This window comes from Melanotaenia boesemani, chromosome 7 (genome assembly GCF_017639745.1).
Source record: "Melanotaenia boesemani isolate fMelBoe1 chromosome 7, fMelBoe1.pri, whole genome shotgun sequence".
NCBI lineage: Eukaryota > Metazoa > Chordata > Actinopteri > Atheriniformes > Melanotaeniidae > Melanotaenia > Melanotaenia boesemani.
The window spans coordinates 25,185,315-25,206,186 of NC_055688.1; the positions used below are offsets into that span (position 1 = coordinate 25,185,315).

Consider the following 20,872-nt stretch of genomic DNA (forward strand, 5'->3'; position numbering starts at 1 on the left):
TACCAATCCATCCATTTTCTACACTGCTTAGTCCAACTCAGGGTTCTGGGAAAACACACATTTTCAAAGCACTCTCAACTTTTATGTCATGAATGTAAATTAAAAAGAGTATATGATAACAGACTGTACTGGCTCTACCGATTTTGGCTGTTTGGGAGGGGAAAACTGCCTAAGTGATACCATGCATTGTATATTATACAATCTTGATAGTGAACAGTTATAAAAGTAGACAATGAAACTTATCCTCAATGCACAGCAGATTAGGTGGTATAATGCTGGTTAAAGAAGGCTTTTTTATTCACAACTGCAAACCTGCCCAACTGTTAAGTGGCCCTCTGAAAATATCAAGTATAAACTTGAGCCCAAATTCTTGTATGAAAAGAGATTCATGTCTACCAATAAAGTACAATCTATATTCTGTTAAATATTTGAAAAAACTAAGCTGCTAAATTCATGCCTGGTATTTATTGTGTGAATATATTTTCATGATGTACAAGCAAAGTAAAGGATTCTTCTCCTCAAAGACAACTTCATGCCCACAACCATGTTGAATATATTATTGGTTTAAAGAAAATAATACCTGAATGCTTGATGTGTATCTGTACCAAGTTTAGGAAAGTTATTTAGTTGAACACTGCTGATATAGTGATACTATGCAGTTTAAGATATTCTAGCATATGCTGAGATATCTTCATTAATCATGTGATAAAGAAAGTACAGCAAATGAGAAATAAGTACTTAAGACCAGAAACTTAAAATCAAGTAAATAAAATATTTAAAAAAATAACAACACTTGTTAACACAATCCCCACGTGACAAAACTTTCAGACAAATGAAAGAAAGAAAAAACAAAATGATTTTAAACTGTGTATCCTTATGAATAAACTGATATTTTTACAAGTCACAATTGAGAAAAATCTGTTATTTCTCTAAGACAAAGCCAGGTTCTTGACTGTGACAATAGAGGCCTGATATAAGTAAAGACTGAATGTAATTAGTAATGAATGAAATAACTAAGCATAACACTAAAACTGGAACAACACTGCGGTTGCTCTTACCACTTCATAATCACGATCAGACAATGCAGCATCAACGCAAAACTCAAAACCATCTGAATAAATCTGTCAGTGCTTATTGTATTGGGTTAGTTTATTCTACTTGTGCATTAGGTGTAATGTGACGATCAAAAGAAACAGCATGTCAGACTTTCTAGATAATGTAACTCAGTGAAATCTAAATTGCGATCTTCAAGAGCTTAACAGCAACACTGTCAAAGTATGAGATTCTATAGATGCCACCTTGTCATGCTTTGACTGTCCTTGATAAGGCAGTCATATTTGTAAATCCAGTATAGAAAAGACACATAATGTAAGACATCAAACTGGGAAAAAAAGGAGAATAGGTGTGACAAAGGTCAGTTTAAAATTTACCTCAAAACAAGTTGTGCGAGGTGTAAGGACTTTGTTGTAAGGCATAATAAGACAGTGATATGTGTTTCTTGTTCCCACACATGGGATTTTGTCCAATCATTCAGTAGGCATTTGTATTTAAAGAAACTCAAAGGTGAGAAACAACTTTTAAAAGTTACTAAGAAACCCTGGCATAAGCATTAAATCTATGAAAAACAGTCTAAATGAGCATAGGTAATTTTAAAAAGAATTGCATAAAGCATGGTTGGGGAACCTTGGCCCTAGTGCTGCAAGTTTTCAATGTTTTCCTGCTCCAACACAACTGACTCACATTAATGAGTCGTATGAAGAACCTGACAGGCTGTTTTTTGATTTGATTCAGGTGTGTTAGAGCAACAAAAAATTGAAAACTTGCAGGACTGCAGCTCTCAATGACCAGGGTACCCTACCACTGGCACAATGATATGCAATATATTTGCCACATACCCTTAAGTTTGTTAATTGAAACTGAAATATTATAGCAAGAAGCAGTCTATGCTACTGATACAGATAGAAAATGAAGTGTTGAAGATGTGATATGGAGGTGAAAAATCTAGAAACTGACACATGGAGAATTTCTACTTAAAAAAAAGTAAATCTTTAATAACTTGACAGTACAGTCCCAATCCTACACCTACACAGATCACAAAAGTCATATTTAATCTGAAAAATTAGCTATAGGTAACACCCTTGTCTAAGTGTGGCGTCAGTGTATTATACATACAGTATTTGAAATGAAGCTTATTGACAAAGTTAAAATCAAGTCCGTTATTTTACCAAAAAAAGATTGAGAGAAAAAAAACAAAAACCAAATGAAGATTAAACAACATAAATGGTGCAAAATGGCCCCCTATAGCAATCATACGGTCTCCCAAAGGCAATCTAACTGCACTTCACACACCAGCCAGCCAGTCGGAGCACGTCTGCATTGTATGCCCCTCAATTAGTCCAGAGTTTGCGCGGTAACAAGTGTCCCTTTAATAGAACGCTAAAAGTTTTCAGAGACATTTCTGTTTTATATTGGTGGTCACCTGGTGGAAGTGTGTCTAGTGCAAATGAGTGAGAGACTGTTCTTTAGCAGCTAAGTTTATTACTGTTCTGGGTTTGTTATGCATCTTTTTTTTTACATTTATGCTACTGTGACTAACATTTGTGGCAATAATACCAAGATTTAAAGGTAACACTGTATTAGGCATGAGTATGACTCAGTAGTTTGAAAAGGCAGAGTAGATGTCCTGCACAAACCTTGTGGTCAGTAGGTAGCAGTGTTCCTTCATCAGTGAAGCTTATAACACTACATCATGACGGCCTATCTGCTTGTAGTTTACTAGTTGCTCCATTTTTGTGTTGAACTTATTTTAATTTTATTTACGGTAAACGTATCAGATATGTTTGCTCCATTTAGTCTGACACCTGTATGTTCATAACAATAATAATGTTCTTTTTGGGTTGATATAATTCATTCAGAACAGCAAATTCACCAGATGGCTGTAACAACGGATGTGCCTTCTGGTGGAAATGAAGAAACTGCTCAACTACATCTGGGTGACTCTGATTGATCACCCGCTGCGAGATCTATCTTCGTGATTCAGTACATTAAGTAAATGCATTCCTACATAAACTGAGGGTAACAACACATGGAGATCCGAATGAGAACGAGTAAATAAATCTGATAAAATGTAAGAAAGGAAAACTTAAGTTTTTTTGTGGTTAATTGAAATTATGAAATCAAAGCAAAATGAAAATCGTACCTCAGTACACCCATCCAGTTCTCCAAAGGCATCAGCAAAATCTGATGGACTTTTCTTCAGGGTCTGGTCAGCAGGCAGCGTGTTGTCATTATAAGATGAAACAAACTTAAAGTCACTGGTTCTGGATCCTGTTGTCAGGTAGGCGTCATAATTGTAAGTGCTGCGCAAAGTTCCTGTGCCGTCAACATCTGCATAATTAGGAGGAAGATATGCGCTGGGAATGGCTACTGCTCCATCAAACAACAGTCTGGGTTTTCTCCTGCGACAAAATCTCACACCCAGGATGATGATGATGAAAGTCATAAAAAAAGTGGAAACAGATACCAGCGCGATGATCAAGTAAGATGTTAACTTGGAGTTTGTCTCGTCATACGAAATATCTTTCAGTTCTGGCACCTCAGCCAAGTTATCAGAAATAAGTAAATACATGGAACAGGTGGCAGACAGAGAGGGCTGTCCGTTATCTTTCACTGCCACAATAAGGTTCTGTTTCATGTTGTCAGATTCTGAAATGTCCCGCTGTGTCCTGATCTCTCCGCTGTGGAGACCAATACTGAAAAGTCCAGGATCAGTGGATTTTACTATGTGATATGACAGCCATGCGTTCTGTCCGGAGTCTGCATCCACTGCTATCACTTTGGACACCAGAGAGCCTCCGTGTGCAGCTTTAGGAACCAGCTCGGTCATGAAGGAGCTGCCCTCCGGGGTGGGGTACAATATCTGAGGAGAGTTGTCATTCACATCAGATATGAACACATTGACAGTCACGTTGCTGCTGAGTGGAGGAGAACCGTTGTCTCTGGCCATCACCTGGACTTTAAAGCTCCTGAACTGTTCATAATCAAACGACTTCACAGCGTGAATCACCCCCGTATCTCCGTTAACAGACAGATAGGAGGACACCGGAGAACCATTCACCTCACCAGGTAACAGAGAGTAAATCACTGTACCGTTCTGTCTCCAGTCAGGGTCTCGAGCAGAAACGGAACATAAAGTGGAGCCTGGTTTGTTATTTTCTGTCACATATGCGCTGTAGGACTGTTCCTCAAACACAGGTGGGTTGTCGTTGATGTCAGCTACAGATAACTGAACAGTTTTAGAGGAGGACAGAGGTGGAGAGCCCTCATCAGTGGCAGTGATTGTAATATTGTAATCAGACACTAGTTCACGGTCCAGGTGTCCTGTGGTCACCAGAGAATAATAGTTTTTGATAGAAGGAACCAATTTAAAAGGAACATTTTGCTGAATGAAGGAGCGAACCAGTCTGTTGTTCTCAGAGTCTCTGTCCTGCACGTTAAAGATGCCCACCTCTGCACCAGGTGGGATGTTTTCTGGGATGGGATTGGTCAGGGATTTCACATTGATAATAGGGGCGTTGTCATTCACATCAGTGATAGAAATTATAGCCTTAGCATAAGATGACAGCCCCAACCCATCCTTTGCTTTAATGCGTATTTCAAACAACTTTGTAGTTTCATAGTCAACAGCACCAGTTACTCGAATATCACCTAATTTACGGTCAATACTGAATAATCTCCTCACCTCTTCAGTGACATGACCGAAATCATAAGTCACATTTCCATTAATTCCCTCATCTGCATCAGTTGCACTCACTGTAACCACTACAGAGTCTAAAGGAGAGTTTTCAGGCAGACTGGCTTTGTAAACAGCCTGACTGAACACTGGTACGTTATCATTAGCGTCGAGCACAATGACGTGTATGACAACTGTACCTGATCTCTGAGGAGATCCACCATCTAGAGCTGTAAGAAGCAAATTAATTTCGTGCTGTTTTTCACGGTCCAGTTCTTTATCCAGAACCAGCTCTACAGTGTTTCCATTAGCGACTAAAATGAAGTGATCGTTCTTCTCAAGGCTGTACTGCTGAACTGAATTCTGTCCTACATCCGCATCGTGCGCCTCCTCAATTACAAAGCGAGCTCCTCTGTCTGCAGACTCACGAATTTCTAAATTGATCAATTCTTCGTTGAATTGTGGCGAGTTGTCATTAATATCTTGAATGTGAAGGTTAATACGATGCAGCTCAAGAGGATTCTCCAACACGAGCTCATGTTTTAGGATGCACGAATTCTTTTCGCCACAAAGCGCCTCACGGTCCATCCTGTCGGCTACAATGAGCTCTCCGCTGTTAAGATTTATGTCACAATAACGTTTATCAGTCTCTTCGGTGTCAACGCGGGCTCTTCTGGTGGACAACGTGTCCGCCTGCAGCCCAAGATCCTTGGCAATATTTCCAATAACTGATCCTCGTTTCATTTCCTCAGAAAAAGAATAGCTCATGTCTCCATATGCGACGTGGAACCACAGAAGAAACAAATTAAACCCACACGTCTGAACTAAGTTGATCTTTGAACCCATATCCAACGATGAATTACGAAATATTTCAACAAAAATGAAAAAAATGTTGCTTAGCTAAATCAAAGGAACAGCAACGTCAAGTCCGCAGTGATTCTAAAAACACGATCACAAGAATGTGTGTCCACAGCAAAGACTAAAGGGTTTCAAACATCTTAAATCTGGTGTACAGCGCCACCGTGAGTTTATTACACAAACAGAACGTGTAGTAATTTTTAGAAACAATTTATTTGCTATTTATGCTTAAAATGTACAAGATACGATCACTAATGTAATCAAATGAGTTATGAGCAAACTTATTCTTTAATGAATTCCATAAAATAGATATCAAAAACAGACATGATATTACAAACAGCCTCCTTCAACCTAATAATCCGTGCTTGTCTCAGCTTGTGTTTTGCAACTGCACAGTGAGAGGATTAAGACTTTGAAAACCAAATGTCACTGTTGTACATATAACTACGCTAAATGCATAAATGGTCTATAAGATATTGCATTATACAATACTTATTAGGACTTTTGGGAAAACAGACAATTTGCCTAAAATTGTATCTGAACTCTTCAATCACATGAGAAACATTTGAATCATTGTTTTGATAACATAAAATTTCCTGACATTCATTCACTCAGCGTGCCCCATCACTCTGGAAGCCTCACACATTGAAAACTTCTGTGTTAGACCTGATTACAATTAACCTTATATACCTCAAGGGTTCTTTTAATCTACATCAAACGCTGCTATATTGTTAATATGTGTGTGTGTGTGTGTGTGTGTGTGTGTGTGTGTGTGTGTGTGTGTGTGTGTGTGTGTGTGTGTGTGTGTGTGTGTGTGTTTCCTTACAGCAGTCATGACGGCATGTCGTCATGACTAATTTTGAGGTCACCATCATTTTCAACAGGGAATTTAGTTACTTGTTGCTCAAAGACAACAAAAGCATTTGATAAAATATTATTTAATGCAGATTTAATGTGAACTTTTAATTCTTTAAATAAGTATACAATTTCCATACTCCTATGACGATTGAAGAAAATTGTGTGACTGGTGATGCTAAACTATTGATCACGTAAGTCATAGTTGATCTGAAAAAGCAGCTATAGGTAACACCCTTGTCTAAGTGTAGCATGAGTGTATATTATACATATAGTAGGCCTATTTGAAATGTGAAGCTTACTGACATAGTTAAGTCCGTTGTTTTATCAAAAAAGGATAGACAGAATAACAAACAAACGAAGATTAAACAACATAAACTGTGCAAAAGGCTCCCCTATAGCGATCATGTGCGCTTCGCCCACCAGCCAGCCAATCAGAGCACGCCTGCATTGTACGCTTCTTAATTAGTCCAGAGTTTGCACGGTAACAAGTGTCCCTTTACTAGAACGCTGCAACTTTTCGGAGACATTCCTGTTTCTTATTGGTTGTCATCTGGTGGAAGTGAATGAGAGACTGTTCTTTAGGCTGTAACTATTTTGGCCAAGTGACGCTGTTGTTAAAAATTATTTAAGCTAATTAAGCTTGTTTGGTAAACTTTATTTATAGCATCTAAGATTATTACTGTTCTAGGTTTCCTATGCATCTTTTTTACATTTATGCCACCGTGACTGACATTTGTGGCAATATAAACAACGATTAGGAGTAAAGCTGTATTAACCTTGAGTATGACTCAGTAGTTTGAAAAGGCAGAGTAGATATCCTTCACAAACCTTGTGGTCAGTGGGTAGCAGTGTTGCCTCTTAAGTGACAATTATAGCACTAGCCATGACACCCTTGCTTGTAGTTTGCCAATTGATACTTTTTTGTGTTAGACTTTTTTTATGTTACTTTATATTTATGGTAAACATAGCAGGGATATTTGCTTCATTTAGTTGGTCATCTGTATGTTCATAACCATTTGACAGCTGTATTGCATAATATTATTAATGCTCTTTGTGGATTGTTTTAATTAATTCAGAACCACTAATTCACCAGATGGCTATGGCAATGGATAACCCTTGTAGTGGAAATAAAGAAAATCAACAAATACATTTGTGTGATTCTGAATGAAAGTACAGTTGTCAGGGAAACAATTGCACTCCCGCATAAACTGAGGGTAACAAACAAAAACATAGAGATCCGGTCCAAGTGTCCTGTGGTCACCAGAGAACAAGTTTTAATAGAAGAAACTAACTTAAAGGGAACATTTTGCTGAATGGAGGCAGATCAGTCTGTTATTCTCAGAGTCTCTGACCTGTGCGTTAAAGATGCCCACCTCTGTACCAGATGGGATGTTTTTATGGTATGGATTTGGTCAATGATTTCAGATGATGACAGGGGCATTGTCATTCACATGAGTAATAGAAATTATGACTTTAGTGTAAGATGAAAGTCCCAACCCATCCTCTGCTTTAACATGTATTTCAAATGATTTTGCTGTTTCATAATCAACAGCACCAATTCCTCTAATCTCTCTTAATTTACTGTCAATACTGAACAATTTAATCACTTCTTCAGATACATGTCTGAAGTTCGACGTCATAAGTCCCATCTCCTTTATTTCCCTCATCCACATCAATAGCACTTACTGTAACCACAACTGCGTCCAAAGCAGAATTTTCAGGCAGACTGGCTTCATAAATGTCCTTTCTGAACACTGGGGCATTATCATTAGCATCAACACAGTGATGTGTATGACTACAGATTTAAACTAAGATATCATTTCCAGCACTGGTCAGTCTAAATGAGGGCTATTATGCTATTTCAGGATACAAGGTAAACAACACAAAGAGTATCATCATGCCTCTCAGTTCAACTGCAGAAGCTATGCCCAAACAGAATAGGTCGTTTTCATGGAAGGATAATTGCTTAACATGTGTTGGTTTACAATTATCAAACAAACGAGATCAGATATAAACTATGGTCCATTAAAGAAGGTGGGGCATAAGATAAATGGAAAACGCTGCCTCTTTCATTATTATGTAGAGTAAATTGTATTAAAAATGAGTGTGCTTCCTGGGTTTTTATATTTATTTAGGATTCTCCCTTGCCATGTTCTTCAATCTTTCTTTAAGCACCTAAATAGTTTAATCACTAAACTTCTATGGCGGGGCATGTTAGGTGGAATAAAATTGAAACTTGTCTGTCTGAGCCCATGTGAGGGAAGAATGGGTCTCCCTATTTATACTTAGCAGCAAAATCAATGGTCATATGGGCCTAGCAAACCAATAGATAGAATCTGTCTTTGTTACAAATTGAGCAACATGAATTAGCAGATATTACTCTTTCTAGCCTTTCAGATATTTGGTGATCTATTTGATGATGGGTCCTTATTATCATTTGATCAGTTAAGGTCAAAGTTACCTGGATTCTAATAATTTTTTAAGCACCTCTAGGTCTAGGATTGTGTTAGATTTCAACAAGGAGGTAAACAACTGTCTTTATACCTGTTGGAATTGGACACTTATAGTGGGTAAAAATGTAAAGAAATTTGTTTCAGCTATGTACAAAATGTTAAAGAAGTTGTCTGTTTGTAGCCCAGTACATGCCAGATCTAAATGGGAACATGATTTTATGACTGAATTTAAAGATGAACAGTAAAAAGCAATTTGTCAAAAGAGTCAGACATCAAAAAAGACATGTTACCTAAGTCAGTATCAAAAGAAAACATAATGTATTACAAACATAATTGTAAATCCCTTTTTAATACTACAGACCAAAGGAGGTAATTGAAAAGTTCAGAAGCTGTTGGATCTCAAAATGATGAGAATCTTAAGATCAATTTTGGAAAAATTTCAAGAATTATGTTTTTAAATGATCATGATAATAATAATAATAATAATAATAATAATAATAATAATAATAATAATAATAATAATAATAATGAAAAACAATTTTTGTCATTGCCAGACAATCATAGCAAGTGTAGAAATGTGCATTTAAAGAATGCAGAATCCAGATGAAAGCTAAGTTTCGTAAGATTTTAAATGTCTTCTTAGGTGATGATATGGAAATGAAAATTAAATTAGAATAAAATGTACCAGTCTATTAAGGCAGAAAATAAGTAAGACAATTTAAGAATGAAAAGGGCGGCTATGAGACTAAATGCAAGCTTCAGGGAAAACATGTTTGAACTCAAGATTGGTTTAGAAATTTGTTTTTTATCGGTCGTTTGAAAAGAAAAATGTGACAACAGTATTCATACCTCTGTACATGCTTCCAGTTGTCCAAACGCATCAGCAAAGTCTGTTGGACTTTTCTTCAGGGTCTGGTCAGCAGGCAGCGTGTTGTCATTGTAAGATGAAACAAACTTAAAGTCACTGGTTCTAGATCCTGTTGTCAGGTAGGCGTCATAATTGTAAGTGCTGCGTAAAGTTCCTGTGCCGTCAACATCTGCGTAATTAGGAGGAAGATACGCGCTGGGAATGGCAACTGCTCCATCAAACAACAGTCTGGGTTTTCTCCTGCGACAAAACCTCACACCCAGGATGATGATGATGAAGGTCAGAAAAAACGTGGACACAGACACTAGAGCGATTATCAAGTAAGATGTTAACTTGGAGCTCGTCTCATCATGAAAAATATCCTTCAGTTCTGGCACCTCAGCCAAGTTATCAGAAATAAGTAAATACATGGAACAGGTGGCAGACAGAGAGGGCTGTCCGTTATCTTTAACTGCCACAATAAGGTTCTGTTTCATGTTGTCAGATTCTGAAATGTCCCGCTGTGTCCTGATCTCTCCGCTGTGGAGACCAATACTGAAAAGTCCAGGATCAGTGGATTTTACTATGTGATAGGACAGCCATGCGCTCTGCCCGGAGTCTGCGTCCACTGCTATCACTTTGGACACCAGAGAGCCTCCGTGTGCAGCTTTGGGGACCAGCTCGGTCATGAAGGAGCTGCCCTCCGGGGTGGGGTACAATATCTGAGGAGAGTTGTCATTCACATCAGATATGAACACATTGACGGTCACGTTGCTGCTGAGAGGAGGAGAACCGTTGTCTCTGGCCATCACCTGGACTTTAAAACTCCTGAACTGTTCATAATCAAACGACTTCACAGCGTGAATCACCCCCGTGTCTCCATTAACAGACAGATAAGAGGACACCGGAGAACCATTCACCTCACCAGGTAGCAGAGAATAAATTAATGTACCGTTCTGTCTCCAGTCAGGGTCTCGAGCAGTAACGGAACATAAAGTGGAGCCAGGTTTATTATTTTCTGTCACATATGCGCTGTAGGACTGTTCCTCAAACACAGGTGGGTTGTCGTTGATGTCAGCTACAGATAACTGAACAGTTTTAGAGGAGGACAGAGGTGGAGAGCCCTCGTCAGTGGCAGTGATTGTAATATTGTAATCAGACACTAGTTCACGGTCCAGTTGTCCTGTGGTCACCAGAGAATAATAGTTTTTAATAGAAGGAACCAATTTAAAGGGAACATTTTGCTGAATGAAGCAGCGAACCTGTCGGTTGTTTTCAGAGTCTCTGTCCTGCACATTAATGATGCCCACCTCTGTACCAGGTGAGATGTTTTCTGGTACGAGACTGGTCAGGGATTTCAGACTGACAATAGGGGCGTTGTCATTGACATCAGTAATAGAAATTATAGCCTTAGCATACGATGAAAGCCCCAAACCATCCTTTGCTTTCACACGTATTTCGAATAATTTTGTTGTTTCATAATCAACAGCACCAATTACTTTAATCTCTCCTAATTTACTGTCAATGCTGAATAACTGAATCACTTCTTCAGATACATGTCCAAATTCATAAGTCACATCTCCATTGATTCCCTCATCCGCATCGCTTGCACTCACTGTGACAACTACAGTATTAAAAGGAGAGTTTTCAGACAGACTGGCTTCATAAATGCCCTGGCTAAACACGGGTACATTATCATTAGCATCCAACACAGTGACGTGTATGACTACTGTACCTGATCTCTGAGGAGATCCACCATCTAGTGCCGTAAGCAGCAAATTAATTTCCTTTTGTTTTTCACGATCAAGCTCTTTGTCAAGAACAATTTCTAATGTGTTTTTATTTGCAGCCAAAATGAAATTATCGTTTTTCTCAAGGCTGTACTGCTGAACTGAATTTTGTCCTACATCCGCATCGTGCGCCTCCTCTATGGCAAAACGAGCTCCCCTGTCTGCCAACTCGTGAATTTCTAAATTTATTATTTCTTCTTTGAACTTTGGGGAGTTGTCATTAATATCTTGAATGTGAAGGCTGATGCGATGAAGCTCAAGAGGATTCTCCAGTACAAGCTCTTGTTTTAGGATACACGAAGCTCTTTCGCCACAAAGTCCCTCACGGTCAATCCTGTCGGCCACAATCAGCTCACCGGTGTTCACGTTTATATCACAGTAACGTTTATCCGTCCCGTCGATGTCAATCCGGGCTCTTCTGGTCGACAGCGCGCCTGTCTTTAGCACAAGATCCTTGGCAATATTTCCAATAACCGATCCACGTTTCATTTCCTCCGAGAAAGAATAGCTCATGTCTCCATATGCGATATGGACCCAAATCATGACCGTATAAAACCCACATATCCGAACCAAGGTGATTTTCGACCCCATCATCTAGTGCACAAGTTACTAAAGAAAAGAACAGACTTAAACCATATAATACGATCAGCGACTGCAAAGCCAGTGTGGTTATCCGTGCCTACTTGCAGGAGAACAAGAAAATGTGCCTAAATGGTGGACGATTTCCATCATCTTTCTGTTAGTGTACAGCGCCACCGTGAGTCAGATTACACGAAATCATGGATACAAATTGTAAAGAACGAAACTGAGGATGACTTTCGATCTTTTTCATTGTACATAACATGGCACGCATTGTATCTTACATATATTTATTATTTGCATCTGACGTTACACATGAGATATATGTAAGGACTCAATCAATGCTAGTAAATTCTAAACCTGACTTTACTATATCAGACTCATTTATTTTAATAAATGTAATAACTGAGAAGACCTAGTGTTTGTTCTCTGCCACCAAACATGGCATCTGCTATCCATGTGATCAAATGCAGTCACTTATGTCACACTCTCAGAATAATGGTCTTTGTGCCTGAATGTTTTTACTCGCCCATCAAAATGTTATCTTGACTTTTTTTTTTTTTTTCCTTGTATTCCAAAGCTGAAGAGAAATGTTTAAGTGTTTTTATAATACTATATATCATGAATTCAATTTCGTTTCTTTTGAGCTTTCGGATTGTGTCATATGTACTGATAGGAAAACATGACTGAACACTACAGCTGTGCTCACAATTAAGCCGTTAATATTACTTTTGAAACAAGTGTAAGTCTCATTCTTTAAGATATATTTTGTGATGCAGATGATGGAGAGATATTCAGGATATCTCCCATATATTCTGACTTTTAGAGTGCATGAGAAACTGATATTTAAGTACAACAGCTCATCTTTTTTATCCAAATGCTTCAAAAAAAGCTTTTTTCCTTAACATATTACAAACACTGAGAAGTGACAGACAGACAGACAGACAGACAGACAGACAGACAGACAGACAGACAGACAGATAGATAGATAGATAGATAGATAGATAGATAGATAGATAGATAGATAGATAGATAGATAGATAGATAGATAGATAGATAGATAGATAGATAGATAGATAGATAGATAGATAGATAGATAGATAGATAGATAGATAGATAGATAGATAGATAGATAGATAGATAGATAGATAGATAGATAGATAGATAGATAGCGTGGTTCTACACGTCTAAGGCAATGCAGAAACAAATGCGTAGATTGAATAATGTCTGTATGCAAAGATGGAGTCAGGAAATATTCCTATATAACCCAATGTAGAAAAATGTTATATATTATTTTAGACAAGATGCCAAAACCCCTGATACAACAACAAATGTTTATAGCACTATACATTTATACAGCATAATGGCATAAAGTGATTACACATTTCTCTGAAAGTAAATCACAACTGACCACAAGTTTGCACTCTTCCGAAGAGAGGGGAAAACATCTTAATTATGCCCGAAGAGTTAGAGGATAAATGTTGGAAGTACATAAAAAAAGAGAAGATTCATTTGCCATTAAATGCCACTTGAAAAAGGTGAAAATAAATCTGAAAAATCAAAGACAAAATCCTCCACTGAATGTCTAGTAAAAACAGAGTGAATATCTAGGAAGAGATAACAAACTGTCAAACTAACCATTAACAAAATTAGCCTAAAGTTAAAACTGAAAAATGCAGCCCCATCAATCAAGTAGACCAGCATGAAATCTATTTAATTATGCCCAGCAAGGGTTCTGTAAAAGTAAAAATCACTAATAGAGTTTTATATCTCTTCTGACATACACACTCACACACAGACAACAAGGAAGAAAAAAAAATCTGGATCTGCACAATTAAAATACAGACTGGAATATATAGAGTTGTAATTCATAATTTTAAAAGTGAAAAAAGTCCCCTCAGTTGGCCAACAGAATTACTGCAGAAATGTAAATAGAATGGTTGTCATATATATATATATATATATATATATATATATATATATATATATATATATATATATATATATATATATATATTCTATTGTACTTGCAGCATTTCTCAGAAAGGGTGGTCAATCCATACCCTAACTATGATAAAATTAGAGAAAGCCTGATAAAAACACATCTGCACATAAATATATCACTCTGAATGTCAACTTCATTAAGAAGCACAGGGTTGTGCATGCTTACAAATTTTTAGCATGCCAAACATTCAGAAGAATGAGAAGAATATGGACATTTAGATGTCTAAATGCAGTAACATTTATCAGAAGAAACATATTGCATATTATCTAGGTTGGTATCAAAAGAAGACTTTAAAATGTAATTGTAACTCCCCTGTTAATACTACAGACCAAGGGAGTAAATTGAGAAGTTCAGAAGCTGATAGATCTAAACGTGATGAGAAACTTGAGATAAATTTAGGAAAAAGTGCTAAAATACTTTTTCTAAAAGTTAATGACTGAAATAAAATAGTAATAACAATAAAAAAAATTAAAATAAAAAACAAAAAAATTTTATCATTGCCAGATGCTCACAACAAGTCATCAGTAGCAAAGTGCAAAAATGTGCATTTAAAGAATGCAGAGTCCAGGTGAAAGCTAAGTTTCATAAGATTTTGATTATCCTTCTTACAGAATTATATGAAAATTAGGTTAAATTAGAATAAAATGTACCAGTCCGACAGAAAATGAGAAAGACAATTTAAGAATAAAATGTACAGTTATGAGGTTAAATGCAAGCCACAGGGAAAACATGTTATCAATATTAAATTACTATGTTACTTGCTTAATTCAGCAGGTTTGAACTTAGAAGTGGTTTAGAAATATGTGTTATGTTCGTAAATCGAAAAAAAAAAAAATGTGACAGCAGTACTCATACCTCTGTACATGCTTCCAGTTCTCCGAAGGTATCAGCAAAATCTGATGGACTTTTCTTTAGGGTCTGGTCAGCAGGCAGTGTGTTGTCATTGTAAGATGAAACAAACTTAAAGTCACTGGTTCTAGATCCTGTTGTCAGGTAGGCGTCATAATTGTAAGTGCTGCGTAAAGTTCCTGTGCCATCAACATCTGCATAATTAGGAGGAAGATACGCGCTGGGAATGGCAACTGCTCCATCAAACAACAGTCTGGGTTTTCTCCTGCGACAAAACCTCACACCCAGGATGATGATGATGAAGGTCAGAAAAAACGTGGACACAGACACTAGAGCGATTATCAAGTAAGATGTTAACTTGGAGTTCGTCTCATCATGAAAAATATCCTTCAGTTCTGGCACCTCAGCCAAGTTATCAGAAATAAGTAAATACATGGAACAGGTGGCAGACAGAGAGGGCTGTCCGTTATCTTGAACTGCCACAATAAGGTTCTGTTTCATGCTGTCAGATTCTGAAATGTCCCGCTGTGTCCTGATCTCTCCGCTGTGGAGACCAATACTGAAAAGTCCAGGATCAGTGGATTTTACTATGTGATAGGACAGCCATGCGCTCTGCCCGGAGTCTGCGTCCACTGCTATCACTTTGGACACCAGAGAGCCTCCGTGTGCAGCTTTGGGGACCAGCTCGGTCATGAAGGAGCTGCCCTCCGGGGTGGGGTACAATATCTGAGGAGAGTTGTCATTCACATCAGATATGAACACATTGACAGTCACGTTGCTGCTGAGTGGAGGAGAACCGTTGTCTCTGGCCATCACCTGGACTTTAAAACTCCTGAACTGTTCATAATCAAACGACTTCACAGCGTGGATCACCCCCGTGTCTCCGTTAACAGACAGATAGGAGGACACCGGTGCACCATTCACCTCACCAGGTAACAGAGAATAAATCACTGTACCGTTCTGTCTCCAGTCAGGGTCTCGAGCAGAAACGGAACATAAAGTAGAGCCAGGTTTGTTATTTTCTGTCACATATGCGCTGTAGGACTGTTCCTCAAACACAGGTGGGTTGTCGTTGATGTCAGCTACAAATAACTGAACAGTTTTAGAGGAGGACAGAGGTGGAGAGCCCTCGTCAGTGGCAGTGATTGTTATGTTGTAATCAGAGACTAGTTCACGGTCCAGGTGTGCTGTGGTCACCAGAGAATAATAGTTTTTAATAGAAGGAACCAACTTAAAGGGTACATTTTGCTGAATGGAGCAGTGGACCTGTCGGTTGTTCTCAGAATCTCTATCCTGCACATTAATTATGCCCACCTCTGTACCTGGAGGGATGTTTTCTGGAATGGGATCCGTCAGTGATTTCAGACTGACGACAGGGGCGTTGTCATTGACATCAGTAATAGAAATTATAGCCTTAGCATACGATGAAAGCCCCAACCCATCCTTTGCTTTCACACGCATTTCAAATAATTTTGCTGTTTCATAATCAACAGCACCAATTACTTTAATCTCTCCTAATTTACTGTCAATGCTGAATAACTGAATCACTTCTTCAGATACATGTCCGAATTCATAAGTCACATCTCCATTGATTCCCTCATCCGCATCAGTTGCCCTCACTGTAACCACAACTGTGTCCAAAGGAGAGTTTTCAGGCAGACTGGCTTCATAAATGCCCTGGCTAAACACTGGTACATTATCATTAGCATCCAACACAGTGACGTGTATGACTACTGTACCTGATCTCTGAGGAGATCCACCATCTAGTGCTGTAAGCAGCAAATTAAGTTCATGTTGTTTTTCACGATCAAGCTCTTTGTCAAGAACAATTTCTAATGTGTTTTTATTTGCAGCCAAAATGAAATTATCGTTTTTCTCAAGGCTGTACTGCTGAACTGAATTTTGTCCTACATCCGCATCGTGCGCCTCCTCTATGGCAAAACGAGCTCCCCTGTCTGCCGACTCACGGATTTCTAAATTTATTATTTCTTCTTTGAACTTTGGGGAGTTGTCATTAATATCTTGAATGTGAAGGCTGATGCGATGAAGCTCAAGAGGATTCTCCAGTACAAGCTCTTGTTTTAGGATACACGAAGCTCTTTCGCCACAAAGTCCCTCACGGTCAATCCTGTCGGCCACAATCAGCTCACCGGTGTTCACGTTTATATCACAGTAACGTTTATCCGTCCCGTCGATGTCAATCCGGGCTCTTCTGGTCGACAGCGCACCTGTCTTTAGCACAAGATCCTTGGCAATATTTCCAATAACCGATCCACGTTTCATTTCCTCCGAGAAAGAATAGCTCATGTCTCCATATGCGATATGGACCCAAATCATGACCGTATAAAACCCACATATCCGAACCAAGGTGATTTTCGACCCCATCATCTAGTGCACAAGTTACTAAAGAAAAGAGCAGACTTAAACCATATAATACGATCAGCGACTGCAAAGCCAGTGTGGTTATCCGTGCCTGCTTGCAGGAGAACAAGAAAATGTGCCTAAATGGTGGACGATTTCCATCATCTTTCTGTTAGTGTACAGCGCCACCGTGAGTCAGATTACACGAAATCATGGATACAAATTGTAAAGAACGAAACTGAGGATGACTTTCGATCTTTTTCATTGTACATAACATGGCACGCATTGTATCTTACATATATTTATTATTTGCATCTGACGTTACACATGAGATATATGTAAGGACTCAATCAATGCTAGTAAATTCTAAACCTGACTTTACTATATCAGACTCATTTATTTTAATAAATGTAATAACTGAGAAGACCTAGTGTTTGTTCTCTGTCACCAAACATGGCATCTGCTGTCCATGTGATCAAATGCAGTCACTTATGTCACACTCTTAGAATAATGGTCTTTGTGCCTGAATGTTTTTACTCGACCATCAAGATGTGATGTCGACATTTTTTTTTCTTCTGAGCTTTTGGATTGTGTCATATGTACTGATAAGAATATATGACTGAACACTACAGCTGTGCTCACAATTAAATGGTTAATTATACTTTTGAAACAAGTGTGAGTCTCATTCTTTTAGATGTGTTTTGTGTTGCAGATGATGGAGAGATGTTCAGGATATGCTCTGACTTTTAGAGTGCATGACAAACTGACACTTCAGTACAATAGCTTGTCAATTTTCATACAAATGCCTCAAAGAGAGATTTTGTCTTAAAATATTAAAAACACTGGAAGTTTGATTTTAAAGATAAATAAATAAATAGTGTGGCTCTACACGTCTAAGGCAATGCAGAAACAAATGCGTAGATTGAATAATGTCTGTATGCAAAGATGGAGTCAGGAAATATTCCTATATAACCCAATGTAGAAAAATGTTATATATTATTTTAGACAAGATGCCAAAACCCCTGATACAACAACAAATGTGTATAGCACTATACATTTATACAGCATAATGGCATAAAGTGATTACACATTTCTCTGAAAGTAAATCACAACTGACCACAAGTTTGCACTCTTCCGAAGAGAGGGGAAAACATCTTAATTATGCCCGAAGAGTTAGAGGATAAATGTTGGAAGTACATAAAAAAAGAAGATTCATTTGTCATTAATGCCACTTTAAAAAGGTGAAAATAAATCTGAAAAATCAAAGACAAAATCGTCCACTGAACGCCAAGTAAAAACAGAGAGATAACAAACTGTCACACTAACCATAAACAAAACCACTATATCAGCCTAAACTTATAACTGAAAAAGACAGCCCCATCAATCAATTAGACACGCATGAAATCTATTTAATTATGCTCAGCAAGGGTTCTGTAAAAGTAAAAATCACTAATAGAGTTTTATATCTACTCTGACATACACACTCACACACAGACAACAAGGAAGAAAAAAAATCTGTATCTGCACAATTAAAATACAGACTGGAATATATAGAGTTGTAATTCATAATTTTAAAAGTGAAAAAAGTCCCCTCAGTTGGCCAACAGAATTACTGCAGAAATGTAAATAGAATGGTTGTCATAACACAAACAGAAAAACAATATATATATATATATATATATATATATATATATATTCTATTGTACTTGCAGCATTTGTCACAGAAAGGGTGGTCAATCCATACACTAACTATGATAAAATTAGAGAAGGTCCGATAAAATACATCTGCACATAAATATATCACTCTACAGGGAAAACATGTTATCACTATTAAATTACTATGTTTCTTGCTTAATTCAGCAGGTTTTAACTTAGAAGTGGTTTAGAAATATGTTTTGTGTTCGTAAATCGAAAAAAAAAATGTGACAGCAGTACCCATACCTCTGTACATGCTTCCAGTTCTCCGAAGGTATCAGCAAAATCTGATGGGCTTTTCTTCAGGGTCTGGTCAGCAGGCAGCGTGTTGTCATTGTAAGATGAAACAAACTTAAAGTCACTGGTTCTAGATCCTGTTGTCAGGTAGGCGTCATAATTATAGGTACTGCGTAAAGTTCCTGTGCCGTCAACATCTGAGTAATTAGGAGGAAGATACGCGCTGGGGATGGCAACTGCTCCATCAAACAACAGTCTGGGTTTTCTCCTGCGACAAAACCTCACACCCAGGATGATGATGATAAAGGTCAGAAAAAATGTGGACACAGACACCAGAGCGATGATCAAGTAAGATGTTAACTTGGAGTTCTTCTCATCATGAAAAATATCCTTCAGTTCTGGCACCTCAGCCAAGTTATCAGAAATAAGTAAATACATGGAACAGGTGGCAGACAGAGAGGGCTGTCCGTTATCTTTCACTGCCACAATAAGGTTCTGTTTCATGCTGTCAGATTCTGAAATGTCCCGCTGTGTCCTGATCTCTCCGCTGTGGAGACCAATACTGAAAAGTCCAGGATCAGTGGATTTTACTATGTGATAGGACAGCCATGCGTTCTGTCCGAAGTCTGCGTCCACTGCTATCACTTTGGACACCAGAGAGCCTCCGTGTGCAGCTTTGGGGACCAGTTCGGTCATGAAGGAGCTGCCATCCAGGGTGGGGTACAATATCTGAGGAGAGTTGTCATTCAGATCAGATATGAACACATTGACAGTCACGTTGCTGCTGAGAGGAGGAGAACCGTTGTCTCTGGCCATCACCTGGACTTTAAAACTCCTGAACTGTTCAAAATCAAACGACTTCACAGCGTGAATCACCCCCGTGTCTCCATTAACAGACACATAGGAGGACACCGGTGCACCGTTCACCTCACCAGGTAACAGAGAATAAATCACTGTACCGTTCTGTCTCCAGTCAGGGTCTCGAGCAGTTACGGAACATAAAGTGGATCCAGGTTTGTTATTTTCTGTCACATATGCGCTGTAGGACTGTTCCTCAAACACAGGTGGGTTGTCGTTGATGTCAGCTACAGATAACTGAACAGTTTTAGAGGAGGACAGAGGTGGAGAGCCCTCGTCAGTGGCAGTGATTGTAATATTGTAATCAGAGACTAGCTCACGGTCCAGGTGTCCTGTGGTCACCAGAGAATAATAGTTTTTAATAGAAGGAACCAACTTAAAGGGTACATTTTGCTGAATGGAGCAGTGGACCTGTCGGTTGTTATCAGAATCTCTGTCCTGCACATTAATGATGCCCACCTCTGTACCAGGTGAGATGTTTTCTGGTACGAGACTGGTCAGTGACTTCAGACTGACAATAGGGGCGTTGTCATTGACATCAGTAATAGAAATTATAGCCTTAGCATATGATGAAAGCCCCAAACCATCCTTTGCTTTCACACGTATTTCAAATAGTTTCACTGTTTCATAATCAACAGCACCAATTACTTTAATCTCTCCTAATTTACTGTCAATGCTGAATAACTGAATTACTTCTTCAGATACATGCCCGAAGTCATAAGTCACTTCTCCATTGATTCCCTCATCCGC

At 38.4% G+C, this 20,872-nt stretch overlaps 2 protein-coding genes across 12 annotated transcripts in view; both read right to left on the reverse strand.

Moving 5' to 3' along the window:
- The window catches only part of LOC121642654 (protocadherin gamma-C5-like), a 324,465-nt gene that overhangs the window by 221,101 nt on the left and 82,492 nt on the right, over positions 1 to 20,872 (reverse strand). The window lies entirely within an intron of this gene.
- Positions 9,745 to 12,224, reverse strand: LOC121642665 (protocadherin gamma-A11-like). Its single transcript, XM_041989488.1, has one exon. The coding sequence runs from the start codon at positions 12,130 to 12,132 to the stop codon at positions 9,745 to 9,747; it is 2,388 nt and encodes a 795-aa protein (XP_041845422.1). The 5' UTR covers positions 12,133 to 12,224.

Coding starts and splice junctions, on each gene's coding strand:
- LOC121642665 (XM_041989488.1), bottom strand. CDS start 12,132: ATGATGGGGTCGAAAATCACCTTGGTTCGGATATGTGGGTTTTATACG.